Raw genomic sequence first — 17,831 nt, forward strand, 5'->3', positions numbered from 1 at the left:
AGTAAATGATGTCCAGAGCTACAATGTTGATTCTGCCAATCATCATTTTTATATGGATGTGAAATGCGCTGGTGAAACTAATGTTACTGTATTTTCCACACATAGTTTTCTGAAAACGATTAATACGATTAATAAGTGCGTCTTACAATGTGGAAAATACGGTAATTCAGGTGAAAAAAGGGGTTACCACGTTAGGGGAAGGATTTCAGCAGTGTTTTTCCTTTATTTCTGTTTTATGCAAATTTCTAGTTTTTCACCTTCCTCAGTCAACTCTCTTTTATAAATCAGAGATTCATGAAACCTTACAGGATTCTGAGAAGTTTTTTGTTTTTTTGAATTACCACCATAGCTAGAAGGTTAGTATCAACAAAACACCGCCCTATTGTTGCTTGAAATGCTAGATATATTTGATACATCAATGTTTTTTTTAAATGAACCTTGAAATATAAGTAGCGTTTAGTTGGAAATGCCGTGTCAGTAAACATGCACTGTTGTTTCGGGGGAGGCTTTCTGACCTCATTGTTCAATTGTCCTTTCCACTTGTGACACAACTGAAACTGTGAAACAAAAACAAGCCTGCAAAAAAGAAAAAAAAAGAAAACACACACTCATCATCATCCAGCAGAACAAGGGAGCTTCTGTGTTTTTCTGTTTCACAATGATGAGTCAGCATGTTAGCCACTAGAATGTCAGTAAAGCTGCGTAACAGTCTGTGAGGAAATGGGACAGGCTGGAGGATGGTTGGCATAGTTGTCCTTAAAAAAAAAAAAACTATGAAAATTCTGGGATGTATTACAGATGAAAGATGCCATGAGGTGCGCGTTCGCTAGAGAGGGCTTGAAAGTGGAACATTTATGCATCGCTAGAAATAACGGGGTCAGGGCATGAAGGGAAATCAGCTGTAATCCCACATCAGCCGGCCAAGAAGCGAAAAAAAAAAGAAAAAAGAAAGTCAACACTTATTTGTTGAGCTTGATGCAGAAAACCATTTAAAATGTTATTTACCTACAGGAGCGAGATAAATAATAATAACATACCGATTCTGTAGAACTGATCTATTGCTAAATGTTTATCTAAATTTATGCTCTTCTGTTATATCTCTGTCTCTGCTCAGGTGTGGACATCCTGAAGCTGGTGGCAGCCCAAGTTGGCGCCCAGTGGATCGATATCTATCAGTCATTGGCCAACGCCACGGAGCGCGAGGTGGCCGCCTTCTCTAATGGCTACTCGTCAGATCATGAGCGAGCCTACGCCGCCCTGCAGCACTGGACCATCCGGGACAGCGACGCCAACCTAGCCAAGCTGATCAACGCCCTCCACCGGCAGCGCCGCATCGATGTGGTGGAGAAGATCCGCTGCGTCATGGAGGACCACCCACAGGTAGATTGGAAACCTTCTCTTTCAGTCAATATGGTTATTAATTAGAAAACGCAGCAGAAGCGTGTGACCTTGGCTGTTCTCTGGTTAACAGATCTGTCAGCATCACAGGGACGTTTTCCTCAGACATTTAATCTCAGACAGAATCTTATAGCAGCACTCATTCCATGAAACACTAATTCATTTTGAGACTTACAGGTTTTTCGTTCCTTTCAAACCTCAAAGTTTTAGAAAATTGCTTTTGGAATAAGTGAATCAGTAAGATAGAAGTGTATAAGATCAGATTTCTGTTTGATTGAGACAGCGACAGGGGGTCACTGGAGATATCAGATTCAAGTTAAACCCCAGGATTTGCTGTGGCAGTCCACTTGTCCTGCTTAATGAAACACCCACAAAAAAAGTTCAAGACTGTGATCGTGATTTGAGGATGAGGACACATCACCAAACCCAGTGCTGTTAAAATCACCAAAAACCACTAAAACCTCCCTTTATGTTTGATTTATAGAAGGAGAGATTGATCAAATTGTGAGCAGCCTCCCCAAACCTTCTACATATGCTGTGATGTGATGCAGTCTGTAGCACATAGACAACAGACTATGTTCATCTTCACTTATGGACTTTTGGAGAGCACTGTGGTATTAACCTTACAGTGTAATCACACGAGGACAAACTAGATCCTTCATCAACATTTACTTTCCAGCCCTCTTTGACTTCCTGCTGCGTCTCCCATTACATTTTAATAAATTAGTGTTTTTGAAAGCTGTGTCAAGGTCAGTCCTGTGCAACAGTACTCCATTTCAGCTACAGGAACATTGGTGATATAACATTTATTTTCATCACCACTTAATTAAACCCTCTAAAGAAATGGATCAGATCTGCAGGACAGAAGACAAGACTGCAAATATTAAAACTGTTTGTAATGTCTGAAATGAGCACCGACTCAGACAAAACAGAAAACGATGAATCCTTTAACACTGGAGATGTAGCTGGTGACACCTAAATAACATGCGATCAATGTGAATCAGCGGATTCTGATGCAGTGAAAGAGACTTTTCTTTTTGGCTTCGCACCGATATTCAATACATTACTAACTGTTGCGTATTGGTGCAAAACCACTACTCTTCATGACTGATTTACGTTGGTTGTGTCAATACTTTATTTGTTTCAGCACAAAGCTGCTGTTCTCTGCTTCTAAATCATATGGAATGGGGGAAATTGCACAAACGGTTGAAGAGTTACAGTTACAAAGAATGTAACCACTGGCAGTAAAGCTCCAGTTCTAAAGGTTAAGCACCTTGAACTTCTCACTACGCCAAGTTTACACACAAACAAATGTTTCACCTTTCAAATTTGCTGGAGCAGACCAAACAGCCTAGTGTGAAAGTGCGCTAATGTTTCAGTGGAGATGTCTATCAGTATTGTGGAACATCTCATGGTGAAACAAACAGTCTTAAAAAACAGCCACAAATTCATATCCCTGTACGGAGGAAAAAGTCGATTATTTGTCCTAAGTCTCAGCTGCTGTGAACTCACCAAAGGGAAGCCTGTCAATTCATCTGTTATGTAACGAAATCTGAGACTGCATGTTGCATCGTCAAGTATCAGCAGTATTCCCACTTGGAATAAATCTAAGCATCAGCTGTTTGATAGATGCATTTATTTTTGGCTCCGCTGCCTTGTGAGATCTGAGACAGGACAGAACATTTCTCGCTTTTGTTTTTCTTTCTGTTTAGCTAAAGGATCAACTTTTTAGGTTTCCTTCAAAGTCTGAAAGTCTGAAAAAAAGCCACAACAAAGGAATAGATTTAGTTTGCTATTTAACACCTGATCATGGAAAAATCCATCATAAAAACTCATTCATTCATTATTTATTTAATATTAAAATTAAATGTGAGGGCACGTTTTTGTTTTTTTTGATCGATAAAGGTTGACCAAAGAGCAGCCACACTGTTTCCAACTAAAGGGCGGTGTGCTGCTGTTGGATGAGTGATGTTGGAGACTGCGGCGGATGGAGTTCCTGTGCGACTGTCAGCAAATCAGAGCCATGAAGACTTTCCTCATTTTAGAAGCACAAAACAGAGATGATGCCGTCTAGGCCTGCACAATATACCGCAAATTTATCGTTATCGCAAGATCAAGCTGTGCAATATGCATATCGCAAAACACAGCAAAAATTGCAATAAATGGTTACCTTAAATGTGCTAAAACAATCTTATGGCAGCTTAAATTATTTAACGAATCAAATTAATCCCTTTAAGCATTTGACCAATCGGATAGACTCTTTAGCGTTGTTGACCAATCAGATGGAGCCCTTTTATGTTAGATGTTCCATCCTATGTCAACGAGGGTCATTTGGAGTACAATTCTTAAACTGTTGCAATAAAATGGGAATAATGTTTTTGGTTGTTTCGCTATTTGTTTATATACCGCAAATTATATCGTTATCGCAATATTAATCCCTCATATCGCATATCGCAAGTTTTCTTCATATCGTGCAGCCCTAATCCCGTCTGTACAAGTTTATACCTAGAAGAGGCTTTCAGGTTGTACTCCTTTAAAGGTTCTATATCATGGTATTCTTAAGCCTCTGAAATATAAGTTATTTTCACAGCTCATATTTCTACCCGGAAGTAAAACGGCTCAATGTCTGAGGCACCGGCTTTCGCCCCTTGTGGGTGACGCCCATGTCATGACGTCAACCTACAGCTGGCCTCGGCAGCGGGTCAACAAACAACATCCGAACTTTTGCAAAGATGGATCAGGTGCATATTGCGCATATAAAAGGAAACAGTTTAGCTGATCACCGCTAGCTCAGTAGATAAAGTGGGTGTGTGTTAGCCTGGGGGCGGTGCTGACAGCGCAGACTCTTCCTGGAAGGGGCTGTCCCTCACTTATCTACATCACAACGTTTTCGTGGATTGGGAGGGGGTGGTGCTCAGAGCGCAGGTTTTTAGAGGAAGATTCAGAAATGCCTGAACAGATCAAAATATTGCAGAATTAATATTATAATATACTTGAAAGCTCAAAACAGTTGATTTTGCATGATATAGACCCTTTAAGTGATACAACATAAACCAACTTCTCTAGAAAAGAACATAGACTACTTATAAAGTTTTGATTCTTTTAAATATCATTTAATCAATAGGTCTGGACGTTGTGTAGTCTGGGCTGCTTGGTTTAAACCACAGTGCCTCTTTCTCTTCCCAGTAACTACAGACGTTTCTTTCCTGTAATCTAATCACTGGAAATATTCCCAAAGTGTTTGTCCCCTGTGTCCTTAATACTGCTGCAGTCTATCAGCTGTGCCAAAGTAAGGCTGGCTGGCTCAGTTTAAATGTGGGCCTTCCAATAAACGGGCTGCAGGCACTTTGCGTTTTGCTGACAGGAGTCGTCAGCAACTCGCGTTTTTCCCTCATGACTAAGCAGTGGGACTTTCTGGAACAATCAGCTCTTCCTCTCGGTGACCCCTTCACTGTGGCTCCGTCCTCAGCAGCTCTGTGGGAGGTTAGTGGCAGAAGAAGACTTCAAAGAGATCGCAATAAAAGAAGGGCTCTGTACAGGAGAACACGCTTTGCTTTCATGGGTCACCTCACGCCAAACTACAGCAGAAATCCATGATAGCAAAAGACCCTCCTCTGCCCCGGAGGTGTGTTCTGCTCTTTGTTCTGTGGAGGCGCAGCTGCCAGTCTATCTAAACCAAAAAAACAGGGTGTGTCACTGTTTTCACGCAAACAAAAGACCATAAACAACAGTAATATTAGAGTTGTCATCAAATTATTTTCATTTTTTATCTTTACACAGATAGAAGAGGCCACATCATTTTGTTTTTAAAGACCCACTGCAAATAAAATTGTGTTTGCATTTCTTATTTCTTTATTCAAATAGTAATGAATCAATTTCGTATGAACTTCTGCCACTCTGTAGAAGCGATGTCCTTTGATTTTGGCCGTTTTCATCACGTATGCAGTTGTTCCCTGTCTGCGTAGTGTTATGTCTGTTTTGCTTGGTAACCAACGTTTCACTATAAACCGACTTCCTGTCGTGTCTTTCTCCTTGAAGGGACGAGCTGCTGTTTGCACAGACACACAGACATTTGGGGGCAAATCTGTAAACAGACAGACTGAGGCCATGATCTGTTCAGACGTTTTAGGTCCAAATATTTTCTCTAAGTAAAAAACTGCTGGCGTTACGACATTAAATGACAAAAGGCCCACTGTAAAGCATTAAAGTATCGTTTTACCTTTGATGATGAGAATAACATAGAACACAGCTTTGTGGAAAGATCAAGAAACACTTTAGCGTTTAGACTTTAGAGATAAGTGTAGCTTATTATAAATAAGTTATACACCTTATTATTAGATGTTCTTAGTGGTAATTTTGGACTAAAGTTTGGACACACCTTCCCATTCAAATGAATGGGAAGGTGTGTCCAAACTTTTGGTCTGTACTGTATATGTAGAAAATCAAAGCAGCTTACAGTTATCTCCATTACAAACAGCTATTCGTAAATTGTTTGCAACAGTTTTTCAGCAGATTCCTGGCCAGATTAAACACTCCTGGACATTTCCTATGGTGGTAAAATAAAGCTCTCTACTGGGGTTTTGTTTAAGAAACTCTCATAATAAATAAACCAAAAAAATCGAAGTCATCTGTCTGACTAGACAGAAACGCTTATTGGGCTACTTCTAAGCAGTACAGCAGCCACACCATGAATTTCAGTAGATGATGTAGGTGTGACGAACAACCCCGCTGCATGCTGCACCGCCCCGCTGTGGTCAACCTTTGCTTAAGAAAGTCCGACATCTCCTGCCATCAAGGATTAAAAACACCTTTAATGACACCATTTATTAAACTGGGAGTGTTGCAAATGATACTTATATACTTAGCAAAACACCAAATAAGGATTTTGATCTTTGACCATATTTATTATAAATTTAATGTGTTTAGAATTTTTGCAAAAAGAAATCCATTAAAATGGGTCCATTTTGTGTCATGGGTTTTGCTAACTGTGTATTGTATCTTCTATATGTGCAGTGAGACAGCAATTTGACAAATAGAGATGAAGTGGCTCTTGTTTGTTGCGTCTGAGCCACACAGGTGGTTCGAGTGTCCTTGGTGGTTCTGTTTGTCCTGAATAAAAAAAAAAGCCACATTACCATTTGTTCCAGTCACATCATGGACTGTGGAAGGAACAGTGCTAGTCACAATGTCCATGTATGTGAGGACGTCTTTGTTTGTGACACAGAGGGATCCTTCTTTTAGGATCAGCCTCGTTCAGTTCAGCCGTTAGGAAACAGAGACAGTAAAAGACTCTTTTTCAGCGACATAAGATGTTTCTTTATAGATTAAACATGTTTACCTTTGCTAATGTGCAGCTTTACATTGTAACTTTTTAATAAAGCCATGACCCGTGCTGCGGTCTTTCAGCGCGCCTGGACTCAGGCAGTGAAAAACAAGACGTCCTTTCATGAGCTCATCCCCAAACCAGTTGCTACTGGTTCAAACCACAGGTTCATTACTAAAGGGGGGGGGGGGGGGGGGGGGTCCAAGAGAAAGGGAGGGGGGGACAGAGGGAAGAAACTAAAGCAGCAAATTTCAAGCAACAGAGAGACAAAGGCTGAGAGAACCTGAGAGGATTCAATGACTGGAAACAATACAAATCTATAGATTGACCAACAGGAGGGGATTGCCAGTTTAGCTTCTCTAATTGCTGGAGCTCTCAGACTTTTTCTTCCATTAGAAGGCGATGAGTCACTTAATAAAGTTGACCCCCCCCCCCCCACACACACACACACACACTTTTGCAGTTAAGATGGATCTTAGATGATGAAGAAATGAGTCAAAATGATAGAAAAAAAACCCAACATGCATCTTGTGGTGTGCTCCATTTAACAGAAGAGCTGTTTGGCTCTTTAAGTAGAAGAAATAGACCCACAGCTTGAAACTGGTAAAGTGAACATAAAAAAAAAAAAAGGAGAACAGTTGTGGGCGTTGATGGTCAGATTACGGACTTTATGGACAAAACATGCTTTTCTAATTTATTTATTGCTTGTTTTGGGTAAAACACCTTTAGAAACGAGCAGCTCTTACTGTAAAGTGCAGTGTGAAAGCAGACCAGATTAATAAAGTAAGACATTTTTCATTATTCCCTCTCTAACCATGTCTAAGAGAGCTCACTTTACGCATCCTCTCAAAGATCTCAATCAGCAATTGGATTAATAGTAGTAGGTAGTTTCCATTGACAGTTTCCCTTGTTAGTTTTATAAATAACTCGTAATAGACTAAATCTGTGCATTAGAATTACAGATGCTTTAAGGGAGTAAAACCCCTCACTACACACTGTAAATACTTTTCTCAGGCAGACATGAACATTTTTACGTTTATCTTTTGTATAAACTTTCAAAAGTTCAAACCTTCACAGACAAATAAGTCCAGTATTATAGAATGAAAACAAAGATCTGATGGAGAATATTTATGTAGATTCATCAAGCTGAACGTATTCGGCACAGCAGACATGGCACGGAGGAAATTGATTGAAAATGTCAACAGCCAATCAGGATGCAGAACAGAATAACTGTAAACAAACAAAGAAAAAAGCAAAATTGCATCGAAAAAATTCTGTGCAACAGTAAAACTGCCACCAGGGACCTCTGTATTGTCATATTTTTCCACTTCAAGATGGACTTTAAATGTGAACATGCAGTATATTTTCCAATAATATCCCAATAATTTATTAAAAAAATTATTTGGACGGCTCAGGGTTTACAAGATTTGGCAATTGTTGGAAATCTCATTTTCATTATCTTCACCAGAAGATATACATTAGATAGATGTACAATGCGTTTCATAATCTCTAAATCTGTTCTTGTGTAAGGATCAATAACTGATAAACGAGAAAGCGGTTCTAGTGGCTAAAGTGATTAATTTACATCTATTTAACGTCTTTTTTCTGCTACCTTCTCTTTAGTTTTACACAAACCAGTTGATGACCTCGGTGAATGTAAGCCACAGCCTGAGTCCCATCCACAAGCCGCTGGAGTCTCCCACCAGCGTTGGCAGCATCGGCAGCGTTGGCAGAGTCAGCGGCATAGGAATGGAGCAGTCGCCAATTGACCGCACTAAAGGCTTCTTTCCCGACGAATCGGAGCCCCTCCTTCGCTGTGACTCCACCTCCAGCAAAGACTCCGCCCTCAGCAGGAACGGCTCCTTCATTACCAAAGGCAAGAGCAGAAACATGTTGTTGTTTTTTTATTTTCATTTCTACTCTGTTTAAAAGGATGTAATTACATCTTGATAAAATGAATGTAAAAAAACAAAAAATTCCTAGATTTGAAAGTTAACAGCAGGTGAAAACCCTTTTTAAAACCAGGGGGTAAGTATTTGTAGTTGGACCTGGCTCCAAATACTTTGTTTTTGTAACATGCTACATTCAGGAAGTTATAATATGTGGACTTTAAGGTCTTGTTGCTCTGTATACAACATGCAAATCACAAATTATAACAATTAAACAGGAAGACTAGATATCTGCTGCATGTGAATACAGTCTAGATCATTTTCTTTAAAGTTAAAAATATTTGAATTAAATGCTAATGGTTGCATTTAACAACAGAGGAATGTAGCTGAAGGAATTTGATCATGCACAAACAGGACACTGCTGCAATTAAACTACTTAAATTTGGGGTGCTTGTGCCTCCAAAAAGCGGAAGTAAAATGTTACGGCCAAACCTCTCAGTTTCTGTTGAAAGCACCATATGCATTGAAACACACAGAAATCTAATGTGTTACTTTTGCTGATCTTCAAAAGTATTTTATCCATATGAGAATTGTTCAGGATAAAACAGATCATTATCCTCAAAGGAGGTCTGATACCATGACTCAACATTTAAGTAGTGATCTGAACACGCATGTAGATTTTACTGCCCTCAGGTGGTCAATCTTGATATCCCTCTTTTTTCTTTATCTTGCTTTCTGATGTTTTTATTTTAAGCTCTTTTAAAATTTACTATTATAATAATATTTTAAAATGTTTTTGTTCCTCTGGTAAAGTTTAATGTTAATAAAAGAATGAAAGTCAAACTAAAAAAGAAAATACTGCATCATATCTAAAATACAGTTTACATTTAGTGTATAAAAGTTAAAGTAATAAAGTTTCTCTCTTTAATTATAGATCAGAAAAATAAAAGGACGTTGCTCTATCATACCAATTTGCCCTCATTTATTTCATTTCTGCATTGTTATAGACAATTTGGAAAATTCACTTAGACATAATTGAAGTTTTAGTAAAGGATATTTTTCATTTAAAAAAAAGGATTTTGTTTTCTGTAATGGTTTCCAGAAGTCAAGAGAAGTTACTAACATATCTAACAAACCATGGACTACAGTCCCAATGAAATTCTCTTATCTAGCTGTCCTATTGGCAATCTTCCAAGGAGGTTAGCAACTTAACGACCATTAGAATGTCCTTACTGTATGAATAACAGTAAGACAGCAGAAGGTGAACCGCGACCACTTTATATCCCTTATGCTATCCTAGGCACTTTAACATTGGGAGTTGGGTCATCTAGACCCACTAGACAGTGCTCTGAACCTTTTTTCTTCAATGATTTGTGATCTTCACTGGTGTCCATGGATTACATGAAATCTTTCCACCTTTATCCACCTTTGTCATGGTAGGGAGAACACGTCAATGTAAGGGTGGGGTCATCTAAGATAGCACCAGGGTTAAAGAGACACAAAGGGATTTTCAAATAATGTTAAACAAATGCTGATACAAAAGATGGATGCTAAATTGGCATGACAAAGTACTTCATTATCAAAATTGTTTGAGTAATATAGGCAGTATGACAATAAAGGCTTTGGTCTTTAACTCCCAACAGAGAAAAAAGACACGGTGCTACGACAGGTGCGTCTGGACCCGTGCGACCTGCAGCCCATCTTTGACGACATGCTGCACATTCTGCACCCAGAAGAGCTGCACATTCTTGAGAAGATCCCAGCGGCTGAGGACAAGCTAGACCAACTTTTTGAGATTGCTGGGACCAAGAGTCAAGAGGCCAGCCAGACGCTGCTGGACTCTGTCTACAGCCACCTCCCTGACCTATTATAGTAGAGGAACGAGGAGGAGCACGTCCGGAAAGGAATCAAAGCATGCAAAAGTGGGGGCAGATAGATCTGAAGTAGCTTTATTGGAGTTTAGCTCAGATCTGTGATATGATAAAGTTTGAGTCTTCATGTCATTTTCTAACATGATCTCAGCTTAGGTTTTCTCTCAATGAGGAGTCTGTAAAATCTAAACTACTTCAATGGTCTTGTGTCTATTCCTTCACAGCATCCTGTCCTCTACACATTTAACAAGGTCAACATAACAAATATGAACTGTGATCTTAAGACTCTTACTATTAAGAAACGCTGATCTATAAGATGTATTGACTCCACACGAATAGCACTTTATTTATCTTGTAGGGCCAATGACTTTGTGTTGAGAGGATAATACCGGTGTTTCCCTTTTTTGTTTGTTTGATTTGTTTTTTGTGCCAATCATCCAGGCTTCTTGCCTCTAACATGACTAAAATAATTGAAAAACAGAAACTCAACAGTCAGTGATTCCTGATTGCATGAAAGGAAGCTAAAGAAACACAGTGGTAAATAAGCTATAACTCACGATGACACTGGGATTCTTTGATTTTAAGGTTCTTGGAAACCACATTCTCAGATAGTTTTGTCCCGACGTGGACTGACCTGTAGGTCAATGTGCCTCAACTTGATCCTATTCATGTATGCGCTTTCTTTTCTTTCCTTGCCTGTCTGAACGTGAAGCATTTATCACCACCAGCAAGTTGTAGCGTTAGCTGGCTCCAAAACAAAATTTATGATTCAAAAAGATCCTGGAGTAAGTCAGTAGAAATTACAATGTGCGTCTAAATTCTGAACTATTTTTCACGGTTTTTCTTTGAGCAAAGCAAGAGGAGCGTCTGCTTCCTGATTTGATTGGAATGGTACAGAAACACTTAGCATCCGTTTGCCTCAACAATAGTAGAGTTGAAAAAGTGTTTCCATTCTATTTTGGAGCTTCATGTTGGTTTAGTTTCCTGTCAGATGAGGATGTCTGATTACTTCAGTGGTACATTAAAAATTCAAATGTAACTATGATGCACCACTCCTCTCTTCTTCTGCCCTGTCACACTGTTTGCTAACTTCTCGCTAACTTTTAGCTTTTTTTGTTTGTTTGGCCTAACAACTAGTTAGGATAAACATTCATATTCCACAGCTGTGTACGAGGAAGATGGTACAACTTTTCGATATCCAGCATCCTCTAAAAGCTTCATCGAGTGAGAACTCACAAACTTTGTCACACTTTGGGCAGCAAAACACCAGCTACTCTGGTGCTAGGTCTGAACTGTCACCGGCTGGAGGATGACGTTACCAAGGACTGTTTAAGGATTTAAGAAAATAGAAGAGCAACAACCTGTGGACTGCAAGGAAGGCTGTGAAAAATTGAGAACGCCTTAGCTGCAAGGTCTTAAGATTTGTAGAAGGATGACGGTGGGACGTGAAATGTTTGTGATTGTGGAGTGGATGATTGAGTTTCTCACATGTAGCCAGTATGTTGACTATGTAACCTCTTCAGATCAACAAATTAAAGTTCAACAAATTGTCATAAGTTTGATTGGAATCGACTTTTTTTTTTTACTTTACATCATTTCTGTAGTGTTTTACATTTTGTAAAGTTTACGTAAAACCCAATGATCTATTATGTTTTAAACAGCCAAACATCTATAGAGAAAAACAGCTTTGCATTTTACTTCTCTGAATAGCAGTTCTTGTTCTGCAACATTTTTTTTAACATTTTCTTTCTAATGCTGATTTTTTTCATGATATTTTTCTGCAAGTAATCCAAGTTATAAATGAACCAATTGGATGCCTCAATAAAAGTAGGCGGTGCCCGCTGTTACATTAGAAAAATCTGATTGACAGATTCTTCCAAGCCCGCTTTCAGTGGAAGGGGTGTGGCCTTCCAACAAGCTCTCTCCTGATTGGTGAGAATGGTTGCCATTGAGATGATGACTCAGACAGATTCGGACGAATCACTGCTTACTGTCCTCGTTTGGCTCCAACATGTCTGTGTCCACATCACAAATAATGGTAGCTGAATTGACTGAGTTTAATTGGAACCAGAACTAAGCTATTTTCTACCAGTGACGTCACACTCACTCCAGTTCTCATATACAATCAATGTTGGAACACAACCTGAACCATCTGATCAGAATGAGTTGTACTATTTTTTATAACTCATGGTTAAGTTTAGTAATATTTCTTTTTAAGGATCAGCATCTGTCTCTATAGCAGGGGTCGGGAACCTATGGCTCGCGAGCCATATATGGCTCTTTTGATGGTCACATGTGACTCGCAGACAAATCCTTAATTATACTTTTTTTTTTTTCATTAGACCAGTCCTTCTCGGGCGCGATGGGATGCCAGAGGCGCGCAGTAGTAGCGGTGCTTGGAGTGCTTGCAGTTTACAATTATCTATTATTTCACAGAGTTTGTACCACCCGGAAACCTGTGAATTGCCGTGCCTAAAACTGCGCGCTCCCGTCTCTGAGAAAGAGCGCGCAGTTTCGGGGACGGGGCACCGGCAGCAGGTGAATCGCGCAGGGATGGTAAAAACGTAAACCCGCTGCCCGTCACTCACTGCAGAGTGTGAGTGTGTGTTTGGTTCAGTGGCGGTTCTACACTAACTTACTCCCCGGGCGAGTAACCCCACCAGCGCCCCCCCCCCCCCCCCCCCCGCACACATACAAAATTTGACAACATCCCGTTGTGTTCCCTATCTTATAGTTAGCCATTTTACTCAAAAAATGCATTAATTTTCTAGACTCGTATTACAGGGGGGTCAAACTCAGTCACACAGGGGCCTAAGTTAAAAACACGCTTAAGGTTTTGGGCCGAAGAAGATAAACATTTACTGGACTGGACACACTAAAGCTAAACTTTTAAACCTTTTAAACTGAACTTTTTGAACATAAATATGAATAAAAACAGGAACACAAGTTAAACCCTAAATAACTTGTAATATTTTTCTCTCCATAGAAATATATTCTGTCAAAATTATACAAATATGAACATGCTGTAGGACAAAACAAAGAAAGCCTGGAAATATTAATAAGAAATTACATATCAAATAATTCCATTTTTTTTTTTGCTCTTTCATCATTTTTTAGAGCATTTTTTTTTAGAGCTGGACTCCTGTTTCATTTTTAGCAATAATTTCTTAATGTGTGACGTCCTGTGTGTGTCTTTGTGAAACATATCAGGATTAGATCTAAAAAATAAAACTTATTGTGATTAATATGTTTAGGTCTTATAAAACATTAAAGACTAAATCTTAGAACTCATCAGTGTGATTACTCCAAAAATATTTGGCATTTCCCTAAATTTGTGCAACGCCAACAGCAGAAATCCTCCAAAAAACCTCAATCCATAAAAAATGGTCTGCGCCCACCACCAATTTTTTGTCGAAATTGGGTTGAGCACGGATGTTTGTTCTGCCTAATTCCTTTTCATGTGCCTGTTTTACGTTGTTTCACCCTGAGTTATTTCATCTTTTTTTTTTTTGCGCCATAAGTGTGAAGAGGAAATAGGAGGAAGACATTCTTAAGAGTCTGATGTGTCAACATAAAAGCGTTAAGTGTCGGCTGCTGAAGCAATTTCAAATTAAAAGCTCTAAGCTTCCTCTTTGAAAATAGTATGTAGCACATTATGTGTAACGCATCAGGCACGGCAAATGCCGCCCCCTATGAAGAGCCGCCCTGGGCGACCGCCCATATCGCCCATATCAAAATCAGCCACTGGTTTGGTTCCATGTCTGTCTCACATCTAAAGAACATTCAGACCTAAGATCCCGTTTAAAGTCTCAACGCCTGCATGAAGCAGAAACTCACCACGTATCAACCAGACTAGATCATCAGCAAAACTACCACGAGAAATACTCATCATTATTAGCAACAGCATAACAATGTTATTAAAAAGAATTCACAGACCTATTGTACTTTAAAAGTGTTGAAATTACATCAAATGCACACATTCACTTGAATATTTAGTTTTAAACATATTGTCGCGGACTGAGTTTAACTTGGCTGTTGGGCCGCGTTAAAAGTTCTGGAGTTCATGGAACGCATCGATCAGGCAGAGATCTGATTGGCCCTCAGTTCTGTCGCTCAGCCTGTTGTTAGGGAGTTTGGACCAATGGGGTTCAGCTATGGGCCGAATAAGGGAAATGGGGGGGGTTGGAGCGGGAGGGGGGAATATAAAGTTGGGAGAAGCGCTCTCGTCTCGGCGGGAGAGAATAAGGAGTTGCTGAATTAATTGAACGGCGTTTGTTGCGGTCTGCAGTAACCAGAATAAAGAACCTTAAAAGAGGTTAAGTCTCCGTGCCTCAGTGTGGGAAAGGGACACAACATTATTGTATGGCTCTTTCGAAATTACATTTAAAAATATGTGGCGTTTATGGCTCTCTTGGCCAAAAAGGTTCCCGACCCCTGCTCTATAGCATGAGCCTCATTTATGCATTGAAAGATTGAAAAATAGAAATCAAAAAATTGTTTTTTGATTTGAACAATAAAAACAAGAAAACGGCTTTAAACAGAAGTTTGGTCTTTTTTTGAAAACCCAACTTTCATCTTATTGTTTTGCCCGCTAGTTCTTCTAAAAATTATTTTCAGATTTTATAAAGGTAAACAAGACTATTGACTTTTTAGTTTAAAATGATTCTACAAAAATACTTGCAGAGTGTTTGTTGTCACTAACGATCTTCTCTGGTTCTGGGATACCGGTGCCATGACTTCATATTTAGAAGTTTGGGATTGATCAAAGCATTACAACAGTGTTCTCCTAATGATGCTTAACCCTTGTGCTATCCTAGGCACCTTAACTGTCATGGTGCCTCTGTCAGCTATCTTCCCCCTCCCCTCTCTGCTTGGCCACTGATTCCTTCCAGCTGCGTCCACTCACCTCATCAACCTGCCAGTTCTACTTAAGGAGTGCCAGGACCAGAATTCAACGCCAGTTTGTTGCCCCTGATGGTGCTAGTCTGATCTCTTTCAAGTTTCTTTATTACGAATCTTTGCTCTCGCCTGAACTCTAGTCTTTCTATGTCCAGGACCTTTATACCCCATAAGTGGACGCCTGAATCTACTTCTGCCCAAGCGGAGTTTTCCCGGAGTTACCTACCTCCTCTCCACGCTCCATCCGTACATCAGGCCTCAGCTCAAGCCACTGCCGAACCTCCAGCCACGCCACGGGCCACAGTCAAATCTCCAGCCACGTCTAGATCCACCATCTCGTCAGGAGCTGCAGAGCCGTCCGACTCTTCCGGTACCATCACCGAGTCCAAAGACTCGCCTCGGATCGCCGACGGTGCTTCGTTCTCGCCGACCCCTGCCACAACAGGACAATTCAACCACCGCAACAATAAACCCTATAACTTACCTTTACATACCTCCTGTCTTCCTTCCGGGTTTCAGCATCTGCGTCTGTCTAGCATTGCCGTGCCATGACATTAAAATTGGGAGTTGGGTCATCTGGACCCACTAGACAGTGCTCTGAACCTATTTTCTTCAATGATTTGTGATCTTCACTGGTGTCCATGGATTACATGAAATCTTTTCACCTTTATCCACCTTTCTCATTGTAGGGAGAACACATCAATGTAAGGGTTGGGTCATCTAAGATAGCACAAGGGTTAAGTATTACCCAGCAGCAGCAAAACTCTGTTCCTGCAGCTCTGCTCTTTCCTTGTAAAAGGGTGACTCACTGAAAACCAAAATACTGTCTTTAAAGATGTCACAAGTTTTGGTTTTACACCGGATGTAGAACGTATTTGATTAAAAAAGGAAATCCAAAATAAAAAAAAACCTACAGAATCCCTTGGTTTTATTATTGAAACTGTATCCTGTTTGAAAATCTGGACTAAAATTTGAACAAATCTTCCAAGCAATACAAAATATTTCACATTCAAAACTTGTTTCTCAAGGATCGATTTTCAGAGAAACCACCAGAGCAGGTCCTCAAATATGAACAGACACTTCCTGGGATGCTTTTGGTTGTAAGGAGGCGGAGCAACAGAACAGAGGTGACTGAGTTTGCTGCTCACATTCATTTAACACTAAACGTGTTCAGGTGGAAGTTTGCTGTGACACCAACATCCCATCACAAGTTTAAGATTACTGAAATGGTGAGGGCTAAAACCAATTTTTAAATTGCACAGGGCTTTTGGACAAAGGCCATATAGCAGCTTCATCAATTAGAAAAAGGTAAGTGAACATTCTGTTTTTATAATGCTCTCCTAAAATATTTCTGTTTCTAATGCACATTTAATTAGTAAACTAAAGCATAAAGGATTCAAAAATCAAGAAATTGGTCTTTCTATAAAAGATCAACAAAAACATAAGCAAACATGAGAGATAAAAAAAGCCAAGAAAAAAAGCCACAAGTCAAAAAAATATATATATATATATATATATATATATATATATATATATATATATATATATATATATATATATATATATATATATATATTTTGTTATTAGCATTCTTACAACACTGGTGAGATTTTTAAAAACTTACTTAAGTATAAATAAAATAGCAACAAAATAAGAATAAAACAAGATAGTATCAGTTAAATATAAACAATGAAAACACATCAATCTTCACATTTTTAATCAGATCAAATAGAACCTGAAGTTTTATAGTGACATAAATGCCAGAAAATGATTTTATATTTTCTAGAACACAGTGAGGCTGTGGTGCAGAGGTCCGTCCAAGTGTCGTTGGGCAAGACTCTGAACCCCACATTGCTCCTGGTGGTTACAGGTTAGTCCCATATATGTGCATGTATGTGCATGTATGTGTGTGTGAATGGGTGACCGGTTTTATGAAAAAAAAAGTATTATATGAACTCATATAAACATAGTACATGGACCCTATTTGTGCGTTTCTTTGACGTGAAACAATCAAATGAGGAAGCAATTGAAAAAATTAATGAGCAGTTGACATATTGAAAGGTGAAGGAAACGAACCATTACTCCAACATAAATGTGCCATTGAAGTGCTAGAGTTATGGTTGGACTAAGTCCAAAATCTGCGTCTGCAGGTTCAAACTAAAATGACTCATTGTTTTCCAGTAAAAACTGGCATGTTCATAAAATACTAGTTTAGGAGACATTTAGGCAGAAATGTTCTTTGGCTCTAACCTGATGTCAAAACAAGTTTATGTTTAGAGACAGTTTACATTTTTGCAACTAAAACAGAGAAGAAGAGATCAAGCAGTGAAGCACAGTAGTGGTGTTATAATGGTGTGGTTGGCTGTATAGACAGGGTTAAGTTAAAGACTGGCTTTTCAGGGAAACCTGTTCTACATGTCTCAGCTGCTTACTGGGACTTCTAGTGGTTAT

At 39.3% G+C, this 17,831-nt stretch overlaps 1 protein-coding gene across 2 annotated transcripts in view; it reads left to right on the forward strand.

Moving 5' to 3' along the window:
- Positions 1-12,037, forward strand: part of tnfrsf21 (tumor necrosis factor receptor superfamily, member 21) — a 34,077-nt gene extending 22,040 nt beyond the window's left edge. For both annotated transcript variants that reach the window (XM_078942691.1, XM_023952993.2), the window contains 3 exons: positions 1,115-1,380; positions 8,345-8,597; positions 10,254-12,037. In XM_078942691.1, the coding sequence (XP_078798817.1) occupies positions 1,115-1,380; positions 8,345-8,597; positions 10,254-10,483 (749 nt within the window). In that variant the 3' untranslated portion in view covers positions 10,484-12,037. The remainder of the gene's footprint in view (positions 1-1,114; positions 1,381-8,344; positions 8,598-10,253) is intronic.
- Positions 12,038-17,831: the final 5,794 nt, after the last annotated feature.

The sequence above is a fragment of the Oryzias latipes genome, chromosome 24, assembly GCF_053564925.1.
Source record: "Oryzias latipes strain Hd-rR chromosome 24, Olatipes_Hd-rR_3.1".
Classification (NCBI taxonomy): Eukaryota; Metazoa; Chordata; class Actinopteri; order Beloniformes; family Adrianichthyidae; genus Oryzias; species Oryzias latipes.